Source organism: Cyprinus carpio, chromosome B5 (assembly GCF_018340385.1).
Source record: "Cyprinus carpio isolate SPL01 chromosome B5, ASM1834038v1, whole genome shotgun sequence".
Lineage (NCBI taxonomy): Eukaryota > Metazoa > Chordata > Actinopteri > Cypriniformes > Cyprinidae > Cyprinus > Cyprinus carpio.
The window spans coordinates 23,352,619-23,366,787 of record NC_056601.1 but is presented as its reverse complement, the minus strand read 5'-3'; the positions used below and the strand labels follow the sequence as shown (position 1 = coordinate 23,366,787).

At 36.4% G+C, this 14,169-nt stretch overlaps 3 protein-coding genes across 3 annotated transcripts; 1 reads left to right on the top strand and 2 right to left on the bottom strand.

Annotated features, from left to right (window-relative positions):
* Positions 1–664: 664 nt before the first annotated feature.
* On the bottom strand, positions 665–3,357 carry LOC109090632 (anaphase-promoting complex subunit CDC26-like). Its single transcript, XM_019104460.2, has 3 exons — positions 3,274–3,357; positions 2,716–2,820; positions 665–983 (listed from the first exon to the last, which is right to left on the bottom strand). Exons 1-3 carry the CDS (start codon positions 3,319–3,321, stop codon positions 798–800), a joined length of 339 nt encoding a protein of 112 aa, XP_018960005.1. The 5' UTR covers positions 3,322–3,357; the 3' UTR covers positions 665–797.
* A 573-nt stretch (positions 3,358–3,930) lies between these two features.
* On the top strand, positions 3,931–9,933 carry prpf4 (PRP4 pre-mRNA processing factor 4 homolog (yeast)). Its single transcript, XM_042724970.1, has 14 exons — positions 3,931–4,083; positions 4,529–4,729; positions 5,535–5,721; positions 6,026–6,113; positions 6,220–6,299; positions 6,411–6,504; positions 6,601–6,695; positions 7,607–7,665; positions 7,784–7,907; positions 7,989–8,078; positions 8,219–8,341; positions 8,716–8,823; positions 8,928–9,046; positions 9,383–9,933. Exons 2-14 carry the CDS (start codon positions 4,567–4,569, stop codon positions 9,574–9,576), a joined length of 1,524 nt encoding a protein of 507 aa, XP_042580904.1. The 5' UTR covers positions 3,931–4,083; positions 4,529–4,566; the 3' UTR covers positions 9,577–9,933.
* A 76-nt stretch (positions 9,934–10,009) lies between these two features.
* Positions 10,010–14,082, bottom strand: rnf224 (ring finger protein 224). The gene is made up of 3 exons (XM_019104453.2): positions 13,752–14,082; positions 12,761–12,971; positions 10,010–10,291 (listed from the first exon to the last, which is right to left on the bottom strand). Exons 1-3 carry the CDS (start codon positions 13,829–13,831, stop codon positions 10,010–10,012), a joined length of 573 nt encoding a protein of 190 aa, XP_018959998.1. The 5' UTR covers positions 13,832–14,082.
* Between the last annotated feature and the right edge of the window lie 87 nt (positions 14,083–14,169).

The window sequence follows — 14,169 nt, the reverse complement described above, 5'->3', positions numbered from 1 at the left end:
ATAGTTACTGGGTCTCGGAATGTGAATTTTATGTGGAAATTGATGATAGTTATACTCGTTATTTGAAAGGAGTGTGCCTTTTACATACAGGACCCAATAAAAGTGCCCAAAGAGTCTCAATTGCTCATAAGCTTTCTGAGAAAATCACAAGACCACATATATTTTAAACCAGTAAGCATTTAGGTTTTAGAAGAAAGCATGTTTAAAAGGTTTTTTTTTTTTCCTGTAATTTTCTGATTTTTTTTTTTTTTTAAGCAGAAAAATTATTCAAAAAGAAAATATTCACATCATGTTTTTGTAGCAGTTGTCCCTTTGTAGAATTGTTTGCCATCATCATAGCGGTTACTCAAACTGCAGATTATTTTTAAAAAACAAAGTAAGTTTGCATTGTCTTGAATGGGGAAAAAACTACAATTGTAGACTGAACCTGATTTCCAGTGCTGTGGCAGTGTTAATATTTCTTAGTCTGTTTACGGTTCAGTCAAGTCTGTAGAGTAATTTACTGTAATCATAAAGAAAATGATGAATAAATCTTGTATGATTTCAAAGAGAACTTCTTGACCACCTCATTTATAAACCAACCCGTTTCGATGAGCATCTCACCTATGAAATACTTCTCTTTGTCTTGTTCTTGTTGTATTTACAGTAAAGCGAAAAGATACAGTTTTCCACATCCAACTAACAAGATTTTATTTATTTGAGCAGAAAAATAGTCCTCTGTAATCAGTTATCACGAACACACAGTTAACCAAACCCAGAGTGCTTGTGCTTTCAGTCTATTTCATGTTTGCACATTGTCAAAACTGAAGGTTCCCAAAAAGTGACGGTAACGTGTTAGGCTTTGGGTGGGGTTTGTAACCGATTCGCTCGTGGATCATCTGCTCCCTGGTCTTCCCGTCCGTGCCGCCACCTGATGCGCCGCTCATCTCGCTGGATGTGGCGACACCAACTACATCCACCTCATCCCTCTGTTTCTTTCGACTCTGGACAGACATGGGTAAGAAACGTGGAGATTAAAACAAGATCAATCTTTGCTTACCCAAAACTATCTGTAAGTGTATGTTGTAGATCTTAGCACACATATTTGCTTAAATATGCTATAGACAAACTGTCATTTCCTGCTCAAACCAGATGCGGTTTCAGAGGTTCACATACGGCATTTTCATAAGGTTTTTTAGTTATATAATTACTGTTAGCTACTTCAATCTGGTTTAGGCCTGCTTGACCACGCTTGCAGAACCTCAGTGTACGCAAGATGAAAACTGGATGCCCCTGTATAATTTTGTATAGTATTTTGCTACCCATGAGTCTCAGTACCAGAAGGAATTGTAGGTGAGGGAGTGAATGTACAGAGCTCTCTTCCACCAATTCTGACCTCGTACTTAATTCCCCCAGAACTGCTTCCGTTTACAACAGTGAATGCAAACTATATTAAAGTGATTATTACGTTTTAAATATGGATATTTTTCACATCGGTTCGCTACAGGAGGCCTTTTTTCACCCCCCGAAGCCGTGTGAGAGACTTCTTTTATATGGAAGGGCGCTTTTTATTTCACTTCTTTTGGACAGATGCACTGCAACACCCACTGACTGAAATAATAGAAATTTAAAGATCAAAGGCAATTTTTAATATAACACTGACTGGATTCGTCTGAAAGAATTAAGTCATGTACACCTAGGATGCCTCGGGGGTGAATAAAACGCAGCCTAATTTTCATTTTCGGTTGAACTAACCCTTTAACACTGATATTTTCCAGTTTATTCATGTGAAACTGCTTTGAAAGAATCTGTACAGTACAGTATAAAGCGGTATTTAAATAAATGTGACTTGACTTTAGATTTAAAACTTTTTAGTGTGTAAAACCCTTTAACTGATATCTCTACCACACGGTTGAGCTTACTTTGATAGGGAATAACTCTGTCAAAAGGAAGAGATGAGAGAGCAATCTTTTTACAGCTTTACTGCCCCACATTTCTGTGTCTGCTGTTGCATGGGGGGTTTGGGAATTTGGGAATTTCCAGTTTTCAAGTGACAGCAGCAGTTTACAAACTTCTATCAGTTACACAGAAGGGAGAGCAGTGCCTATTAGTCATCAGAAAATAGAGTCAAACAAGCAATCAGGGAAGTAGGGATAACACCACAATGTCGTTGTGAATAGGATAGAGGGTAAAGAAATGCAAAAATCTTTATTTACCATAATTATCCAAATTCATGCGTGACCGTACAGCTGACATGTCTGTAAATGACATCATATAGCATATATATTGCCATACGGCTGCTGTATATATTATACAGTTGCTTAAATATATATATATATTTTTTTTATCTATGTGGACCCTGAAGGCTATGAAACATATCCAGGATACTAATTAAGTTAAAGGAATGTTTATTGCTTGAAAATAACTCATGAAATAGACTAGTTCTCTGAATTTAAATTGAGATTTACCATGGACAGCTCAACCGTACGGTAGTTTTATATAACAAATAAATTAAAAAATAAAAAAAAGTGCATGATGCTATTTATTAGAGGTCTACTAATAAGAATTTTAAATTAAATATTTTTTTCATTAGCTCCTTATAGTGGTGAAAGTTAAAGGGTTATCTTTTTGGTTGTTTTAGTGTTCTTTTCTGGAAACTCATTTGTATAGAAAGCATCTCCTAAACATCCAGTCCCGTGAAGAACTGGATTTACTGGAGGATCATCTGGACTTTACCTCCAGCTCTTTCTTGACACTTTCAAACTCCTCCGTGTCATCCAGCTTCAGCTCCAGGCGCGTGGGTTTCCTGCGCAGCATCCTCACATCCCCGGGTCTCGATGCCTGGAAGACCGCTGATAGTCACTTACTGTGGCTAAACCACTTAGCTATGTTTACAGCTTTATTATAGCTCTGTGGGATAAACCCACGTTAATTCTGCTGAACCCTTGTTCACATATGTCTCGAGGAAATTACTATCAAAGCAGTCGCTCTGATGACTGCGATACCGACATCTGTAGACATAACACATATATCAATATTTAAAGTTTAGCATCGTTAAGTAATGCATATACCGTCAATTTAAAGACGGGTTTATCGAGTCCTGCTGCAGCAATATAACGTTATTGTTTAGCAGCTACATAATTAGCTCACTAGCTTTGAACTCTCGAGTCTTAAACAGTCACAAACAGCAGGGTAATGAACTATGAAGACTGACGTTTATTTTATTCAACATGACAGATTATTATCAAATAATTCAAACTGAAATGTATAACTGTTTGACATCATGCCACTTACCGCAATCACACACGCTTTATATCCGTCGGAAGTTAGGAAGGGAATCATGGGAAATGTAGTTAAAGCGCAAAGAAAATAAAAGAGGGGAAAGAAATCAGTAATTCAGTAGCACGATGATAGAATAAACTGAAATAAAATGCTGACTTGTTTGAAGTGTTTTGTGTTTTTTTAATTTCAGAATTCTTCTGTTTATTTTTTTTTCTGTTTTATTCTGTCTGTATTTAGATGAAAGGACCACAGTAAAAGTAATACAGTTCGTTTAATAATTCGTTTTTGGTCGAATTTTATATATATATATATTAATGAATTTAATAAATAAACCCACCCTGAGAAATAAATAAATAAATAAATAAAAAAATGGTATAAGAATACTAAAGCAGTCACTGCAGCCCCCGACAACCAGGGGATCTCAATGCGCATTAAAATATGCCAAAACGTCGAAAAATCAAGACTTAATTTATGCTGTATCCTAATTCTAAAACTGTGATCCATACCACAGAACACACGTCAGCGTAATAAGAAAAATATTAAATTGATAATGTTAAAGCACCTATTAGACCCAGACAGTGTATTTCCACTGCGGTCTGACCATAGACTGTATAAAAACAGGGTCTGACATGATTTCAGCCGCTGGATGTCACTATTTGTTCTTGGTAAAGAGTAAAACAGGCGGATATGACGACATACTGTGCGCCAAGTATCCTGCGTCGTGTGGTCGTGTTTGTAGATAATACACATTGGATTTCATATAAACAACGTTTTGTTTTGTTTTTAAAGGAAGCATTCTGTGCGTTTGTGAAAGGATAAAGAGTAAGTGAAGAGTTAGTTGAGCTGGTTGTTCTTATCTTTCATTAGCTTCTCTTGGTTCAGGTAAAATTAGTTTCTGAACACCCTGCAAAAAGTACGACACTGTTGGAACGATACAGTAATATATCATGTGGTAGTAAAATAATATCGAATGATTGCTGTATTCATATAGAATGGTATTTACATGGTGCTTCAGTGTAATTGATAGAATATCACAGTACTTTTGTTTGTTAAGGAGCCCCATCTGACACTGAATGTGTGAATGTGTATGTCCTATCGTTTGTGTCTTCCAGCAATCACATTTTTAATAGCGTTATTTGATAATAATTTATATATCATCAACCAAAGTAAAAGTTAGGTTGGCTAATAAGGTACGATTTAGAACTGTCCATACATTATTTGTAAATAAGGTACTGTGGTTTAAAATTGTGCCTGTTTTTCATATCAGATAACTACTCTGTGGTTGTTGAACAAAGAGTTGAAAAGATGTCGGATGAAGACGAAGTTCCAGTTGTGAAAAAGGCCAGGATCTTCTATGGAAGCCTTGAAGAAAAGGAGAAACTGCGTCTCAGCCGTGAAGGAATATCTAGCACTGCCAAAGATGCTGTTAAAGCTGGCATTGAGGCTGGACATATTAATATCTCCAGTGGTAAGCTGGATATTTCAAGATCGCAAATGTTGTTATCAGAGCCCTAACTACAAACACTAAATTCTTGAAATTTTGTCGAAGCGTTTTAACCCTAAGCCTACTGTAGCATATTTCATTGGAATTTCTAAAGCCTCTAAATTAGCAAAATGTTCAAAACAGTGCTGAAAATACTGTCACACAGAATCTGCTACATGCCTTCTGTTGTCTGCTTAATACTTTATACTTTCAAGCAAGTAAAGGCTTTTTAGTGTGATTTATTTTATTTTTTTTTAATAATTTTCCCCTTTTTTAAAAATTAAACAAAAGTCATTTTTATAATGTTAGTGATACTTTAAAATGAACACTTGCTGGACTGAAGAAATGTATTAGTTTTTAGAAAAATCATATTAAAATGTAAGAATCCATTACAATAAGTCTTACTCAAATATGATACATTGGGCTTTTGAGGAACGTTTTTTTCTTCATTTCTCAATTATTTTATTGCATTGAATTATATAAAAGCTTATCATAAAACTAAACCCATAAAACTTAAATATCATCTTACTAAGACATAAGTGGGAGTTATAGAGTGACCTTTTATACCAAATTGCATATTTTTCCTCAGTTTGGGCCCATAAATAAAATGTTTTTCTTCCTAAAACATAAGCTGCGTGTTTTCATTGTATCATATTATGCAGGCCATAATAGCCTTTTTTTTTTCTCAAATGTCAGCTTTTACAGGGTTAATCTGTGACTGTTTGTGACAGGAAATGATGTTTGTTTGCTCTTTAGCAGTATTCTTTGTTTGTTATTTCTCTCTCGTCAGGTGAGTCTATGGAGATGGAGGAGCGTGTGAGTGAGCGACAGGCTGAAGTGCTGGCAGAGTTTGAGCGTAGAAAGCGAGCGAGACAAATCACGGTCTCCACTGATGATATAGAGGTCAAGGCCTGCCTCCGAGCTCTCGGCGAGCCAATCACGCTGTTTGGGGAGGGGCCTGCAGAGAGACGAGAGAGGTGGGTGGCCAGATTTTTATGACTATTGGTAAGCTTTGCAGTATATTCTGTGCAAGAAATATTTTTGTATAAACCTTGATACATTTTTGCAGCATTATAAATATTATTCCGTTTTGATCAATTGAATTCATCCTTGCTCAATAAAAAGTACTAATTTCTAAAAAACCAAGTACCAAACCATTGAAAGGTGGTGTACTTCTGCACATTGCGTTTGACATTACATAAACACCGTATCTCAAATGACAGAATAAAACTGAAAAAATATATTTCCAGTTTTAATGGTTTCTGACTTTTTCCCTCACAGATTGAGGAACATTCTTTCAGTAGTTGGTCCTGATGCCTTGAAGAAATCAAAGAAAGAGGATGAAAAAGCAAAACGGACTCAAGATGAGGTAAGAACACTTGTTGTATCTTTATAGTTACGGTAGACTGTAGACTATAGGTCATAGATTTGAATGACTAATGGAAGGTGTTTGTCTACGCATGTGTTCTGTGCAGTATCAGCAGACATGGTACCATGAAGGACCGTCATCTCTAAAAGAGGCACGTATTTGGTTAGCCAAGTATTCCCTACCCAGGTAAACAGAGGACAGATATTATTTTCCTGTATCCAACAATCTAAATATAAACTGCAGTGTATGTATTGTATATTTTAAAAGCTAGTTTTGTGTCTTTGTTTGGTTCTCCAGAGCAGTGGAAAGGTTAGATGCTGCAAGAGCACAAAAAGAGATTCCAGAGTCTACAAGAACAGTTAAACAGCAAGAGCTTCACAAGACCCTACGGGTATGCCAAGAAAGTGGAAAAAGACACAGGCTTATGATGTGTTGTCATGTTCTTTCACTTTTAATCCTGTAATAATTATTATTGTGTTTTATTTAGAATGTGAATAACTTCTGCAGCCAAATTGGTGATGACCGTCCAATATCTCACTGCCAGTTTAGTCCCAACTCTGAATTGCTTGTGACCGCATCATGGTATGTTTTTTATATTTAATTATGTGTTGTTATATATACGTCATTCACAAAAACATTTGTTTAAAGAAGGTTATTTATATATGCTTTGTATGCCAGTGGGAATCATCAGATTTAGATTTCCAAGTATTGTAACAATCCAGTGAGATTTTTGTATGAACAATGAGTCCTACAACAGAAGGTATGGCCCACAGACAAGTGAGCACTTTATAAATGAGACAGCCTTAATTAAATTACATGATGAGACCGAAGCAACTCAGAAATAAATAGAAGACCTGTGGCTACTTCTCCAAGATGCTTAGAACAATCTACCTTTACCTAGGTACTTCCTGCAAAATGAGGATGCTTTCAAAAGTAATGCTTGGAGTAGTTTATGCTTAACAGGAAACCTACATTGACTAATAAAATAAAAAAATTGGAGTGACCGTTTTGCCTGAAAAACAGGTTTTTTATTTGATTTTTTTTGTATTATTGTTTGCAGGCTGGTTGTTGGCCGTAATGTCTGTTGTAGGACTTGTTTGAACAAAAAAGTTGCTGGATTAATAAATTATTTACAAAAAAGATGTTTGGAAACAAAAAAAATAATAATTTCTAAATAATATTTTAAAATATATGTTTGAGCATGTATGAAAAAGCATGTTTTAAAAGGCTTGTTATATTTGGTATAAAAACATATATATACAATCTTACTTTGTTGTAGGAGCGCTCACTCAGGGACTTGTTTAGTGACATTGTATCAGAAAAAGACTTTAGAATTCTTCTTAGCATATGTTAAATTAAAAAAAATTGTGCATGGTTTTTATTTTGTGTTTATGTAACTCTTTTATTAATCCAATGTAGTTTTTGCCCTGCAGATAGCCTTAGATGGTGACATGGTAATTAAAATAACTAGTACTATTACTACTTTGTTGTAGGAGTGGGTTGTGTAAATTGTGGAAAGTTCCAGATTGTACACTTATACGCACATTAAGAGGTAAATACAACAAATATGTTCTGTAATATTTTTTGTTGTTGTTGTTATGTTTTTTCATTCCTGTTTACAATACAACATTTACCTCTGGATTCATTGAAGGTGAACTCTTCCTTCTCAGGTCACAATACCAACGTGGGAGCGATTAGCTTTCACCCTCAAGCCACACTCACACTCGAGGAGTCGGATGTCAATATGGCTTCCTGTGCTGCGGATGGATCTGTTAAGCTGTGGAGTTTAGACAGGTGTATATTATTAGTATTCATTAATTTCGGTCTCAATTTGTGAAGTGAAACGTTGTAACATTTACCTGTTCTTATCTGTAGTGATGAGCCTGTAGCAGACATTGAGGGGCACTCTATGAGGGTGGCTCGGGTGGCCTGGCATCCTTCTGGGCGGTTCCTTGGAACGACTTGGTATGAATGTTTTTTTTTATATATATATTTTTTTAGAAGTAAATGGAAAACAATGGTATAAATATTGGTGTCGGGATAAAATTTTCTGTCATATATTTAACAGAATTGTCTTTTCTTTTCTTTTTTCTTTTGCTCTTTAGCTATGATAACTCATGGCGACTTTGGGATCTTGAAGCCCAAGAAGAAATTCTGCATCAGGAGGGTCATAGTAAAGGTGTCCATGACCTGCACTTTCACCCAGATGGCTCTCTGGCAGGAACTGGGTAAGGGCCTCGCACTGAACCCAGAGGCACTCCACTGTTTTTGTAAAGGAACAAGCACAACACTCAAGTCTATACAGTTGCTTTGATGCTCTTAGGAGTCCAAGTATGTTTAGTGTAAGACCAGCCAAATAAAAAATGATCTTTAATCCATCATACATGGTTCCTAATCTTAACCCTGATTCCTCTGATTGCAGCATTGGTCCTGCAATATTCGCATTACCAGAGAACCACTTAATCTTCCACTTTATTTTGTGATTGTTCATTCAGTCTGCTTTTGATAGGTTGAATTATGTTTTATATAATTATATTATTTATATTAGATTTATATTTGGCTTATTAATCTTTCAGTTGTTGTGTTAATGTTATTCATACAGTGGTTTGGATGCATTTGCTCGTGTCTGGGACCTGCGGACTGGTCGTTGTATCATGTTCCTGGAAGGCCACCACCAAGAGATTTATAGCATCAATTTCTCACCAAACGGGTAAGTAAAAGAAAGGGCCTGTGAATATTTAAATGATTTAGTAAGGCTATTTATTGGTATTTGAGCTTTATTTGATAATTAACCCCTAAATCTTCCATGTACAGCTTTCACGTGGCAACAGGAAGTGGAGATAACACCTGTAGAGTGTGGGACCTTCGTCATAGAAGGTGTATGTACACCATTCCTGCCCATGAGAACCTTGTGTCTTCAGTCAAGTTCCAACGTAAGTAGTCAAGAGTCAAGTCAAGAGGACATTTATTATCAGTCATTGAGAGATTATTCATTCAAACATAAAAATACTCATCCTTTACTCACCCCTCTTCTCAGCAACCTTAGTAAGTTCCCAAAATAAAAAATCACTGTAGACATTCAGGAAAATATGCGTGTTTCACAAAAGAAAAAGTCACATGGGTTTTGGGTGAACAAATATTTTATAGGATTTTCGTAGGTCCATAGGTCTACTGACTGTCAAAGTGAATGAGTCATTCACCTCAACTGAACTTGCAAATTTGTGTAACAGTTTTGCAGTGTCAATATTAACAGAATCTCTTCCTTTTAGCTAACGATGGGCATTTTTTGCTGACTGGTGCATATGACAACACAGCCAAAGTGTGGACCCATCCTGGCTGGTCACCTCTGAAGACTCTGGCAGGTCATGAAGGGAAGGTCATGGGTCTTGACCTTTCACCCAATGGACAGCTCATTGCCACCTGCTCTTATGACCGAACCTTCAAACTCTGGATGGCGGAATGAGATTCTGTTTATCTTGATGCATTTTAATTTTTAATTTTTGTCCTACTGTCTTCTATTTTTTTAAGTTTAGATTTAAAGAACTGGAAAACAACAAAGGAGATCTTTAAATTAGAAGCTGATTGACAGTTTGGTTCAATTAAAACAGAAATACAATCAGATTTTCCCCACAGTTTGAATTGTTATAACAAGCAGCTCCTATTCAAGTGGATTGTCTAAGATCTGAAATCCAATCTGTCCATTCTTGAATTGTCTCTCATGTCCATGTATCCTATTCCATTTTGATCACTGAGTTTGCAGAATTTGACATTACTGATCCACTGGGTATCCAAATAAAATGTATTTTATTGTCCCAGGCAATTCTGTAAAGGAATCTGTGGTTTTCAGAGAGTGGGATATCACCTGTCAAATGTTTTTGTACATCATGTACGTGAATCTAGCACCACCAGCAGCAGAGCAGGCAGTGCTTGCAACAAGGGCTCCTGTGGAAGCGATGCTCTGCCACTGCCACATTGGCCCATGCTGAGGGTGGTTGATCTGTGATTGGCTGCTTTATAAAGGAGAGCTTGGTTTCCAGCGGTGCTTTCTGGCTGTAGGTTCGCTGGTTTTCCACTTCAGCTTTAACACCCAGAAAAGCTGCCAGGTCTAGGTCTAGACCAGTGGCGCCCCCGCGAGGTAGAGGAGTGTTCTGCCGGCACTGTGGACAGGGGATCCACATCTAGGGGAAAAAGCGAGTCAGTTACAAACATCTGACACTGCTCAGCTGAAGTGTGTGAAACGGTGCATCAACTATGAAAATTAAAAATATACAGATTGTTTCAAAACAACTTCACAGTAATAAGAAAAGGATTGTTAATGTTGCAAACTAATGCAAATTAATTTTAGATTTATAGCAGTTCTGAAAAGATAACTAATTTTCAGCTTAATTTAGTTTAGCAACAACAGTTTCATTATTGCAATACATGTTCATTAGTTATTACTCAAAATCATAGAAAATAATTACACAGCAGAGCTACATAAGATCATTATTCAGCTCACGTCATTTCAGTGTTGATTTAGTTTAGTTCAATAATAGTGCAAAGTTCATTAAGTTATAAAACGAGCTTAATTAAGTTTAATTTTTAACCCAAGATTTCGCTTGATTAATCAATTCATTAATTATGTAATAATTCAAGTCAAGACACTACAGGTGAAATGGGTAAAAATAATAGCTTTCCCAGATGACGGATTATGTCAAGCAAGTCAGTTTTGTATTACAAGCTGTCTAATGATAAAATGTTTAAATATGCAAATGAGGTATTTGCATATATTTCCAGAACAGAAATCTGAAAATTGGATAAAGCCAGGTTTACAATTCTTTATTACTCCATAAATCAGAAAATTCTGTCAGAAGCCATAAAAAAACACATTTTAATGTTCATAGGAAGAAAATGTTTATTATATATCAAATCAGGTGATTGATATATGAACAAACCCTCTTTTTTTCTAGAAAAAAATAGTGATGCGCTGCATAAAAATGTGCTTATTATTGTGCATATGTGACTTATATATTTTTGAAAATTTGTATTATATCATAGAATTTAGGATGTATAGTGTGCACATTGGGACGCAGGCATCGTTTTCAAACATGTTTATCAGGCATCTCCATTGGTTCAGACAGGTAGTCCTGCCCCCAATCTCATGCCATTGGTTGATGACAATAAATCAATGCCCTTGAACAAAGCACATCTGGTTGTAGTATTTTTTTGTTCCCCTCTCTAAACAAAATAGCCTATATCTTAAAGAGCTGTGGTACTACTCTTTTAAAGGTGACATATTATCCCCCTTTTTACGTTATTTAATATAAGTCTCTGGTGTCCCCAGAATGTGTCTGTAAAGTTTTAGCTCAAAATACTCCACAGATCATTTATTAAAGCATTTTGAAAATGCCTATTTTGATTGGAAACAGAAACAGCTGTTTTTCGTGCCCGTCTCTTTAAATGCAAATGAGCTGCTGATCCCCGCCCCCTTTTCCAGAATAGGGCTGTGTCATTACAGATGGTCCTGCTAAAAACATCTGTTTTGGTTCTGATTATCATGTTTATAGCACTAAAATCATGCCCTTTAAACCATATTAGTTTAAGCTTCTGATATAGGGTTTTCTGAGTGAAGCACATGGACAGAAAGCGGCTATCACAGTATGTGAGTACTAAAGTATTCATTCACACATGAGTTACAAACACAGTCGGTTATGTCTGTGAAGGTTTTAGATCTGTGTGGCAGCAGCAATATACAGTAAATAAATCAATACATCCACTGCTCTCATCTCCTCTAAAGCTGGGACTCTAAAAAGTGTTCTGTGATCGTCTGTGCAACCAAAGACAGAACAGTTAGCATGTTTTGCTCAAACTTTCGCCATTGCATTAGAACTGGTACACAGTTGTCGCTTGCAAAATCAAAATGAGGCACCATGGGCGGAAATGTACAGATTAAGGGGCGGTAATATTATAATGAGATCCCTTTGCCACATCACCAAGTGAGCTAAATCAAACGCGCTGGTTTTCTCAGCATGCAGCAAAAAGGCTTACCAAAACAAAGTTACTGGGTTAACCTATCTCACGTTTCCTTGGTTGGTAGATGCACCGGGGACCTGATTATAGCACGTAAAACCTGGAAAAGTCAGATTTTCATATGTCACCTTTAAGTTATTATGGAAGATGACAGCTTTTTGCAAAAATGCCCCTAAGAACAAAATTTTATATTTATTTATTGTAACAACTGTAACAATAAGCGGCTAGGATTTCTGTTAATTTAACAGACACTGTTGTGATGTAAACAAAAATCTAGTATTTGTAGTTAATTAATATAATTGCTCATAAAGCTAAATGGAATGAAAAGGTGCTGATTTTTGAACAATTTAACATTTGGAAGAAAAAAAAAATTAGGTTTGCAAGCGACATCTGAAAGTAAAACTTGTTTAATCATTGCAGGAAGTCAAGCATCAATTTAAGTTTTTAAGTTATAATAGGTGGAATTTATTTATTTATTTATTTTACATTGCAGTGATATAGGCTGACTACAATTTGTTAAAGATTTCCACATGCAAGCCACAAGCTGGGTGAACATTGCTGTATTTGCACTTTGAAACAAACAGGTCAAGCAAAAATAGTGATATGAGTGATATTAATGAAGGTAGCTTGAATCCCACCTGCTCATTGATGAGGGTGTCCAGCCGCTTCAGACAGGCCTGGCAGAACGTGTGACCACAGTAGAGTTTGCGGGGGAGTCTCTCTCCCAGATTATACACACTGTAGCAGATGATGCAGTCCAGTTTGCGGCTGTCCCTGGAGTTTTGTGCTCCAGCCTCCACGTCCTCATCCACAGGAACCTCAGACACAGGCCCACCCTCATCCGAGACCCTACAGAATGAGCTCAATATGATCCAAACATCTCCCTGTGTTTGCCTGAGATGTTCAGTGCTGACTTTCTAATGGTTGATTATTTGTGGCCAACATAACAGAGCCAGCAATAAAAATGTATTTGAATGAATACACTTGTATAATGTTCTGGAAAATATCAAAGCAGCTGGTTAAAATTGCAAAAATGCCACAAAAGCAAAAACTAATCATTTACATTTTCCCCACAATATTTTACTCTTCCAAGTACACAAGGTCAGCCGTTAAAGAGTGTGTAAGCTGAGCCGCATGTATCTGTTTACTATTAGTGGCCGGCAGCAATGAAATTTGTACACACAAGATGTAATAGTAAAAGATCTGTATACTGTGGGTTCTCAAACTCTTAACGGTGTTCTTTTTATTCCAAACAAACACAAAACATAACCATAAAACATACAATGTGCTCAATCAACTTATGTGAAATATTAGATGGAAAAAGTTTTATTTGCATGATTTGTCAAAGCCATTTCATTCTTTATACTGAAAGCAGGAACCATATGTTTATTTAATAGAATTCATCATTGCAAATATAATAAAATGATATTAAAACTGAATAAGAAACACGTGCATAATCTTAAGAAATAAATTATTTTTAAATGAATGTAAAAAAAGATGTGTTTTTCTCATTCATTGTATTTCATTTTCATTTAAAATAAGCACAAATTCAAATACGTCTTATTTTAATATCACATAAGCAATTTCCTGTAACTTCAAAAAAATGAATTTTCCATGCAGAGGGTCTACCTGTCCACTTCATCCTTGTGTGTGTTCTGTGTGCCGTCGGTCTCTTGAGGTTCTGCTGTTCCGCTTGCAGTTCCATCCATGTTTAATGTACCAAAAGTCCAACTTCTGTCAACATTTTACAGCCGACTCTGTCTTGCTTCACATCCTTTGTCAGGTAGTTTAACACTTGAGTGCACTCTCTGTTGCTTTCCCTGAAGTTGTCCTTGCAGTTCCCAGCAGCACGGGCTCTGTCTTTGTTGCTGTTAGCTCTCTCTCTCTCGCTCTCTCTCTCTCTCAACCAACCACAACTGCCTCTCTGAAATGGAGGGCAAACAATGGTGTGCTTCCCCAGAGCCTTTAATATTTAAGTACCGCCTGTCACCGTGGACCTGTGCTGTTACACACACACACAATTGCACATCCACCCTTTTGAAAAAAG